At 43.4% G+C, this 9808-nt stretch overlaps 1 protein-coding gene across 2 annotated transcripts; it reads right to left on the bottom strand.

Annotated features, from left to right (window-relative positions):
- Window positions 1-22: 22 nt before the first annotated feature.
- Window positions 23-9198, bottom strand: LOC148397304 (endoplasmic reticulum aminopeptidase 1-like). Of its 2 annotated transcripts, none has more exons than XM_088376763.1 (20): window positions 9053-9198; window positions 8284-8384; window positions 7646-8142; window positions 7275-7413; window positions 7052-7186; window positions 6603-6723; window positions 5757-5911; window positions 5280-5393; window positions 5071-5202; window positions 4854-4985; window positions 4210-4293; window positions 3945-4135; window positions 3630-3709; window positions 3284-3467; window positions 2998-3154; window positions 2288-2472; window positions 2055-2216; window positions 1594-1734; window positions 1182-1263; window positions 23-1073 (listed from the first exon to the last, which is right to left on the bottom strand). In XM_088376763.1, the coding sequence occupies exons 3-20, from the start codon at window positions 8122-8124 to the stop codon at window positions 906-908; spliced, it is 2841 nt and encodes a 946-aa protein (XP_088232889.1). In that variant the 5' UTR covers window positions 8125-8142; window positions 8284-8384; window positions 9053-9198; the 3' UTR covers window positions 23-905. The 2 variants fall into 2 exon arrangements, with proteins under 2 accessions (XP_088232889.1, XP_088232890.1); XM_088376764.1 differs by having other exon boundaries at window positions 8284-8368; window positions 9053-9091.
- Between the last annotated feature and the right edge of the window lie 610 nt (window positions 9199-9808).

The following is a 9808-nucleotide window of genomic DNA, read 5'->3' on the forward strand; positions in this document are numbered from 1 at the left end:
ATGCAAGACAAACCTTACGTAGTTCAGGGGACTGTGACCAAATCAAATTTGTTGTATTTCTTTTTTTTTAATCCATGTGACAATGCAAGGTCAGCATGTTAAATTCATCGAGATTAAAAACAATCGCGTAGGACATCCGTGTTTCTTCAGGCATTGCAATATTCAAGGAGATAAACGTTTCATTTAGGAGTGAGTTGCCGTCATGGGACGTTCACTCCAAATGTATAAAGTCACGGTTGCAACACGATGCATGAAGCAAGTCAGCAGCAATGGACAATAATGTTCAGCTTCAATAAAACCTTAAAAGCAAGGCGCCAGCTTCAAAAAGCCACGTCTCGTATGGCAGCATCTCTATCGATGAACAACAATATCAGTGCATTCGCAAAACATTGGCACAAAACAGTGTCCGTCTTCATTCAAATCTTAATATTAAAGGGATTGTTGGAAAGTTACACAAAGACATGCATTGTCAACAGGTACAACAGGTGAAGTCCAGAACTACGTTTCCTTTTCAGTATCGGAAGGCGTATTCCAGATGATTTTGGATGACGATGGAAAAAAGGAGGAGAAAATCATATTCACACCGACGGACAATTTGGAATCTGTAATTAACCTCACTGTCAAGATTTGGGGGTAGGGTAACAACAGAGCACAATGGAAAAGCCCAGCCAACACGGGCGGGGGGGGGAGAACCCCAAGGATGAAACATTTCAAGTTCCCACATGAACTTCATAATGACAAACTTCTGGGGTCAACACAAAAGCCCTAAAACAACAATTTGACATTAAAAAGAGGCTTCCGTGAAACTGCGTCCACTTGAGAAGTTCCTCTAAAGGTACGACCTACCTGTCACCCCCAAAATATGACAATTTGGGGAACAAATTGAAAAAGTCTCTGTGTGCCTATCACAAGTCCTCGTGAGTAACTCTCTGGCGTTTTCTCAGCCAGGACTGCAGTAAGGGCAAGTTGGTCTCGGCCCATTGTATGTTATCGGTGATGGTGTCGTAGGCCTGCTGGATGCATCGCATCTCTGAGCCCGTCTCCACCTCCAGAGAGCCGAAGAATCTTCCCACCTGAGCGCAAGAACGGAAGTCAATGGCTCGATGAGAAAGATCAAGAGATGAACAATTCACAATGGGACGTAGGGAGATGAATAAAACGGCGACGCCATGCGCACTCACCGATGTGAGCATGGTTTTTGTGGAATACAGGCTGGTCACTCCCGTCACCATGTGCGCTATGGAGGAGGAGCCAACTTCAAACCTGCAAAAGAGATTTCAATCGATTTCAATCCAAACATGGATTTCTTTTTCGAAACGGTTCAAATTGTTACGACGACCAAGGATTATGCCATTTGACGCCTCAAGACCTGACCCCATTTCAGTTCACTCTGCAATCTAGGCTTGGCTATCATTCAAAAAATGATAACACTTCTTACCTAATAGACCCTTGCTGAGACTTTGGAAATCAGACAGGCACAGGTACGGTGCCGCCGACAAGAAAGTAGTCCACATGTCGACACTTGTCCCGTTTTGTAATAATGACCAGTATCTTGAGCCATAAAAGTCATTTGCGGTGCGGCTTACGACTGACTTTTTGATCAGGGTCGCCCAGTTAGCTCGGAGGAAGTCCCACGCTAGTCTGTGGCCTCGGGGGTTCCTGCTGATAGAGACCACCACATCTGGGAGCTCTTGAGTTTTCACCACTTCACCCAGAAGACTCTGCTCCAGAAGCCTGCAGATGAAAGAAGAGAGCCACTCTTTGAAAAATGATTCAATCCATCAAAAATGAAATATGAATACTCAAAAGATCGATAGAGAATAACGAGAGCAGTGTGCTGCAGGGGGCGCTACAGACCCATCTTTTTATACTTGCGTAGTATGTTTGAATGATTGCATTTTTTTCCAACAAACTTGGTGAGTTCTCGTTGATGTATAGGCCCAAAAAAAATGATAATAATAATAATAATAATAATAATAATAATTAGGGGTGTCCCGAGTCCAATGTTGACAATCGTTCCAAACTCATCGAAAAAATGCCAAATGAATACGTACCACTTGAGCTTTTTATACAACGGGCTGATGGTCAAGGCAATCCTGATGCGGCTCTGGACGGACATTTGCAAAGTCCGGCGGTAGAACTCAAAGAGGAAGTCCCAGCCTTCCTCGGTTTGAGCCCCGACAACATACACGGCCAAGGTGATGTCGACGGGGAGGCTGAAAGCAGACGTCTTCGTTCGTCATCATGGTGACTCAAAGGGCCTGAGGGAACGAATGGCGCCTCTGACCTTATTTGGCCGTCCGAGTCCTTCCAAAGGTTGAAGATGTGCTTGGCTTTGGTCACGCAAGGAGTGTAGTTCCTGACACAGGCAAACAGCAGCAGGTAGCTACGCATCGTCCGCTCGGACGACGAACCCGAGTCGTCCCACTTCTGAGTGTCGATCAAATGCTTGAACAGGTCCAGCATAAAAGTCTGCGCACAAAACACGATCGTCGGGTGGAATTCATTCATCCATTTTCTGTATCACTCATGTATTGAGCCGAGTTGCTCTGCTCTCTTTTGATTCAATCGCACATTCAGTCGAACGGACCCAAAGCCAAATTTCTTTAATGGGCGCGCTCACTTTTGTTGCCAGGGCTTTCAACTGGGGCCCGTCAATTTAGTCAAGTTTGAAAAATATGAAAGTGTCAAAAATGTTCCGTCTCTGCATCTTTGTGTAAGTCTTAAGGGACCAAAAAAGTGATTTTGTGATCACTTCTTTCTAATTCATCTGTATTTTACTTGGCAAATCTCTGACTTGACATGCCAAATTCATTTAACGGTCGGTAAGCAAGTCATGTGACAAAAGCCTTCAGACTCATCTCATTCAGACGCCAAATGAAACCAGTCAGACAGCATTGCAACTGCAATTTTTAGGGACTTCATTATCATTTGATATGCTCTGTCACACCAGTGTCTGTCTCCAAAGCACAAAAACAACAGGCCGACTTTGCCAACCTTCATGCTGTCTCCCAGAAGTCCAATTTCCCTTCTTTCTATAAGTTTATAGATCGGGATGAGCTCTCTGAAGCCCTGAGTCACGGTCATGATGTCGGTCTCTTTGGGCAGATACGAGGCGAGCTCCAGGGCTGTTTCCAAGCTAACCTTCTTGATGCTGCAACACACACATTACATACACACATTATATACACATATATATAATATGTACAGACGGACAGACATAGAATATACACACACACACAGAATATAGGTCGATATGTTCCTAAGAAATGCAAATCGTGACCTGGCTAGCCGGAAGACGTCATGCATGAGGCTGACACGGTCCTTGCTGCTGAGCGCCGTGTGGTTGTGGTGCAGCACTTTAATCAGATTCTTCCACCCTTCTTTGCCGTAGTGAACGATGTAGTAGCCGTTCATGTCCACGTTGAACTTAACCCAGTCCACATGGTTTGGGAGGCGCAGGAGATCTGTGGACAAGGAAGGAAGTTACACTACATGCAATTAAAGTACTGAACAAGCACAAAACAGCAAAACTGTTTCATTATGTTAAAGAAAGAAAGAAATACTGCATGCAAAACATGAGAAAGTCAAGATTTGTATAGATATATTTTTTTAAATCAACTTCTTACCTGCTGCGGATTTCAACAGGTGATGGTATGTTGTGGCAGAGTCGCTTGTCTTGTATGTCAGTGGAATTTTCCAAATGGACCTGAACACATCAGCGCTATTAAAATTGCATTTATAGAAAGAAAAAAAAACCAAAAAACATTGCAAGTGAGCCTAGCCAGTCATAAGCATGGCTTTTAAGAGAGTCTTAATATATTTTGAGCTCTTTTAAGCTATTTGGCTAACACCACGTAGCATGACATACCATGGGTTAAAATGTGTACTTTGTTTTCAAATTTGAGTCTTCAGTCTAATGAGGACAAGCGGCATTTTTTTACTTCTCGGCATGAGTGGGGGCGTCGGTGGTGGTGGAGGTAGAGGAGGAGGCGGGCGGAGGCTCCATCTTCAGGTAACGCTGCTGGGTGAGCAGGAGCTTGCGAGATTTTAATTCAATGTTGACTAGCGGAAATCCCGTCTGGAGCGTCCACGTTTCCATGATGCTCTTGATGTCAAACTTCTCCCCATCGTACTGTTTTGTGAGCACACAAATCAACCTCAACATGTCGGAAACATTTGGTGATATTTTCATGCCTAGAAACTTACTAATTCTCCAGATGGGAGGGTGTGCTTCGAGCAGAATTCTTTTTGCTTTGATGGCGCGCCTGGTAGATCATTCAGATCGCAAACCTGTTCAAGACATCAAACGAGATAGAAAGAGTGGCATCCTATAGAGAAAATGTTTCTGTCTTGTTTAATTTGATTGATTGATTGATTGATTGCTACATAGAAAATGTTTCTGTCTTGTTAAATGTTATTGGTTTATATATTTATTTATTGCTCTATAGAAGATAAGTGGCATGCTACATAGAAAACGTTTCTGTCTTGTTAAATTTGATTTATTTTATTGTAAAATTGTATTTGTTTTGTTTATTAATTTTATTGTTTTTTGTGCACTTTACAAATACTGTGAAATGATTTTGAGAAATAATATAGAGTAAGAGTGATTTATTTGAGCGCAATATGGTAATTGTGATTTAATATTTTTTCATGAAAATATTGTAAACACTATGGCGAAACATGTGGCAAAGACATCATTCAATGGAACGTCGCCTTTGCCACCATAATAAGAGATAATCGCAACTCCTCAGTGAGCTGCAGTAATAATATTTGTTTTCCGCAGAGGATAAAGAAGATTGCAAAAATGATTTGGTCCAATAGCCTTTTGCTAATGCACATCAATCACTCACGTTGGTCAAGCTCTCCCACAGGTGGCTGTTGACGGTGTTTCTGTAGCTGTAACGCTTCAAGTAGCGAACGATCCCCACCTCGAACACTTCAGGTGTCAGGAAGTCTTTCAGCATATTCAGAACGCACGCTCCCTGAAAAACAGAAAGTGTAAAACAAACAAAGACACAGCCTGAACAAGGAAACAATGAAAACAAACAAACAAAAAAAAAAACAGACCTTATCGTAAGACACTTCATCAAACATTTCCTGGATCTCAGTGGGGTTTTCCACCGGGGTGGAAACGGGGTGTGATGAGGTGAGACTGTCCACCTCCATGGCGTTGTAGCACTTCCCCAAGAATAAGTCACTCTAAGAGGTAAGAGACATGTTGGTGGCTTTTGTACGTGCTGACTGAATCCCTCGCGCACGGCGGCTGAAGCTCTCACCGCTTGGAGCTCCGGGTAGATGACGTCCACGGCGATCAACTCCATAAACTTGGCAAAACCCTCGTTGAGCCACAGGTCATTCCACCACTCCATCGTCACCAAGTTGCCAAACCACTGCAACAGAGAAGACAATGGACAAATATTCTAAGATAGTGTGTAGCAAAGGTCCACACACCCTTGATCATATGCCAGGTTTTTGTGATGTTGTGTTCACTTCCTTTTGTGTTTGTCTTGTTCCTCTTTTGTTTGAATTCTTAGTAAGTCACAGTGTCCCATCGCTGGTGGGCTATTTTTAGAACGGAGCCCCAGGTGTCCCTTGGGGCTCACAAGGACCAAATCATATTGCAATTTTTTTTTTTGATTGGTTTATCTTGGTTTTCTTTTATTCTTACAAATACCTGGCATTTAAATAGGGGTGTGTCGACTTTTTACAGCCACTGCGAAATCCTTCCCGATGATGCATTGCGGTGCTCTTGCCTGGTGCGCAAGCTCGTGAGCGATAATCATGGCGATTTGCACTTTGTCCGAAATGGAGGATTTTTCCGGGTGGAAGAGAAGGGCGGCCTCTCTGTAGGTGGTCAGACCCCAGTTCTCCATCGCCCCCGACTGGAAATCGGGGACGGCGGCCAGGTCTGCGGGAAGCAAAAGGAAAGACAAAACATCCAGTCCTAAATAGATTCTGAAATAAATATCGGTGTGCTTGTTTTTCTTTCCGCCCGTGTGTTTACTGACTTGTTGAGACTCGTGAGAACACACATAAGGCTTCATCACTGCCAGTCAACGTCATTTAGCACCCGTCAGGTGAAATGTGAAACGGAGACATGTCATTCAACTACTGTCCCCCTTGTAGCTGCGGAATGGCAATTATTCATGATGACTGGCACCTTGTATGTAAGAATTAGCACAGCACCCGAGGTCATATGCGCACCTGCAATGTACTAGTATGCAACTGGGGTTACCTGTTATTCATGATAACCACAACCTTGCACAGACTTTTTTGGTCTGACTCGGCCGGGGATCCAACCAACCCACGACTTCCCAGTCTCAGGGTGGACACTCATACCACAAGGCCACTGAGCTAGTTAACTGGGGTTACCTGTAATTCATGATAACCACAACCTTGCCTAGACTATAAATCCAGACAGAGTCCAAAGAAAGAGAGAGAAAGATTGCCAGTTTCTTGTTCGTGAAAACTTTTGTTGATTTCCAAGAAGCTAAATGTATTTGACTGAACAGGTTCGAAGAAGTCAGTTCGCTTTCCGGTGGTAACTGTTGTGACATCTCGCATTCTGGCGGCCGTCAAATGCCTCAAAACATGCTCACCCTGTTTGGGAAGCGGGTAAGGAATACCGAAGTAGTCGTCGTAAAAGTCGAGCAGCTTCACAGCGGCGTCCAACGCGAAGTCCGTCTGGTTGATTTTCTCAGCGACGGCGTAGACAGAAATCTGAGGGCGATTAAGAATGCGTCATTTATGTTTAACACGACACGCTCCTCCATCACGCTAACGTGTGGTGCCTTGCGATTTAGGTTTCAATCAAATCCAACATTCTGTCCATTAATGGATCCAATTTTATTTTGCGTGAATAAAATCCGAAGACTCAAATCATCTTTCCGGGAAACCATTTTGTGTCAGAAAAAAACTCCAACCTTTTTCACAGAACAGTTTGATCAATCAAAGACTCGGACTGAGATGCCCCCCCCCCAAAAAAAAATCAAGATAATCAAGATATGTGAAACACGTGAATGAATCTGGGAGTGAGGCTCTCCCTCACCTTGACGCCATGTTGGCTCGTCTTGCTCACAGAGTGAAAGTCAGACACGATGAAGGCTACCAAGTACGTGCTCATCTTCACTGTGGTGGCAAAGTGATCCTCAAACATACCTCCTGGCAACGCCACCGATTTTGTCTGTGACGTACCAGATACAGAGCAACAACAATCGGTATAGCGACGGTGACAAAACAAGCGCAGTCCGTCCACATATATTGTCGAGTACCTTGGGCATATTGGAAAGGGCTACGTGTTGCGGTTCCCGAACGATGGCGATGGTGAAGTTGGCTTTAAAGGCGGGCTCATCGAAACAAGGGAAAGCTGCTCGGGCAAAGGTGGCTTCAAACTGCGTGCAGGCCATTATCCTAATAACATGAACACAAGAGTTCCACATGTCATTCCTCTCCAATCCAACAGGGAGCAGTAACGACGACCGCGGTGCTGGTGCCAACTGCCACATACACAGCAAGCTTCTTTATCCCACTCCCCGGTTTTATCATAACAAATATCAGAATCAGCATTGACCTCAATTCATTTATATCGGATCGGCCCTTAATATTAGTTAAGCAAAAAATAAAAAAATGCAAAAACACTTACCGGAGCTCCCCACTGCTGGTGCGGTAGCTGCTCTTATAAAAACCATGGTAGCTGTCTGAGAGATTTGCAGAAAATTCCAAATGGACCTCGTAGTCCTCCCCTTGAGGGATCACTTCATCTGACATCAGAGCAAGCTGATGGTAAATAGAGTTCTCCAAAATCTGAAGAGACTTCACCCCCTCGGGCGTCTTGAGTCTCGCGTTGAAGGTCTTCAACTTCTTGGCGTGCAAAATGATAGCTTTGGTGTCTTCTCGCACATCCAACTGGATGCGAACCACGCCGGTGAAGGTCAGAGTGGTCAGATTGGGGTGAATGGTCAGGTCGTAATGGACGGGGATGACGCTTTGCGGGAGTCTCATCTGATCCCAGGGGAACGGCTGAGCGCCGGTGACGTCACGCAGACTTAACTGTGAGAGCTGTGCCCCAAAGGCTTGGCCCAAGTGAAGAAAGACCACCAAGCAAAGAGCAGCCACAAACATGGTGACTACTGAAACCACCTGTTGGAATAAAAATCAGCGCAATCAACACACAAACTATATTTAGAATGCTAATTGTCTAGGTATTTAAAATGAGCACGTGCCAGACAGTAATGCTTTTTTAAATTGCTCTGAGCTTGAAATGGAGTTGAAATGATTTACCTGACTTTGAAACGAGGACGGCGGGTTCAGGAATGTGGGCCAAAATGATACTTGGCACAGTTGACCCTGCGCCCTGCAGTAGGTTCTAGGACCCAGAAACCCTTCAAAGGATTATCGAAGAAGAATGAATAGGATTAAAAACATCATATTAATCCTAATCAATTTCATTTCCTCTAAATAACCTGTAGCTTTGAACAGCTATAGCATAAAGTAATTTATTAACGTTTTATAGGAAAAAAAAAAGATATCCCCAAACAAGAAGAATTCAATTGTTTTTACCCGATTTTTACAGGTTACCTTGTTCTGTCAAATAATAATAATATCCTTCCTGTCTTATCACCGTAATGTAGCTACAAGCTGTTATGGTTGATTTTTGAAACACTTGTCATTGGAGCAAGGAATATGACATCAGCCGACGCGAAGACGGTGCGCAGGGACCGTCAAGAAAATATAATCCGAAATCGGGAGCTCGCAGAAAATGTTTATGCGTATCATTTAACAATGTTTGTATTTGTTGTTATTTAAAATAACCGTCCATCACTTGTTAATTTCATCTCGAAACTTTACAGTTGTTACTTGCTGACGGTCTCTGCGCCCCGTCTCGGATAACTACGAATGTGCAATTCTGTTCCTTTCTTTAGGCAAATTTAAGAGTCCCCTTATCAAAATAGACGAAAACCGTTGTATAACACAGACTCCGTATTGCTCATAATGTCGAGATACATGCTTACATTTTTAAATCATACAGTGTCAAAAGAATTGTATTTACCGTTTCGATTCGGACGCGCTCAGCAGACAGAGGAAGAATGGCAAGTGAAAGCAAATGCATGCCGGGAGATTGCAACTTCCTTCTCATCAAATATTTGGTTTTTTTTCACCCGCCCACATTCACATGCGGGAGTCGAACTCACACAAGACAAGCAAGTGTCACCCTCGAATTAGCGACTCCCCTTCTCATCAAATATCACCGCGCAGCGCAGCTCGTCTCAGAGCAGCCCCAAATTTTAAAGTTACATACAGTGTCGCACCTTGGGTGCCACACTCTAAGTTGTATAATGTTTTTTTTTTTTTTTCTAATAGCATAATATTTATTTTTTTAAACTGTGTCGCTCCTCGGGTACAAGGGGTGTTTTTTTTGGTTTGGTTAGTTGTGCAACGCCATTAGTAGCCAGAAGGGGGAGGCACTACTCTATTTATAAGGAAGTAGTGATCCTTTCTCAAAGTCAAATAAGATCCGACATGATTTTTCTAAACTTTTATTTCAATGTCTATATGAAATAGAGCTAAAAATGGGACCAACCGGAAAGTTGGGTCAAATTGTTTTGCTGTTAAAAAAAAAAAAATAAATCCAAAAGGCTTGTGTTTTGCAATCCAACCAAAAGTTGAGTCAAATTGAGCCAACTTCTTGGGTCAGTGCAATTTTTAACCCTGCAGTTTTAAGACTGTTGAACAGTAAATTCGGGGAAGAAGGAAGGTGGCGACTTGGTTATTAAGGAACCATGATTTTCTCATGAGTTTTCAATGA

Source organism: Syngnathus floridae, chromosome 5, assembly GCF_059516105.1.
Source record: "Syngnathus floridae isolate MCC-2025c chromosome 5, RoL_Sflo_1.0, whole genome shotgun sequence".
Classification (NCBI taxonomy): domain Eukaryota; kingdom Metazoa; phylum Chordata; class Actinopteri; order Syngnathiformes; family Syngnathidae; genus Syngnathus; species Syngnathus floridae.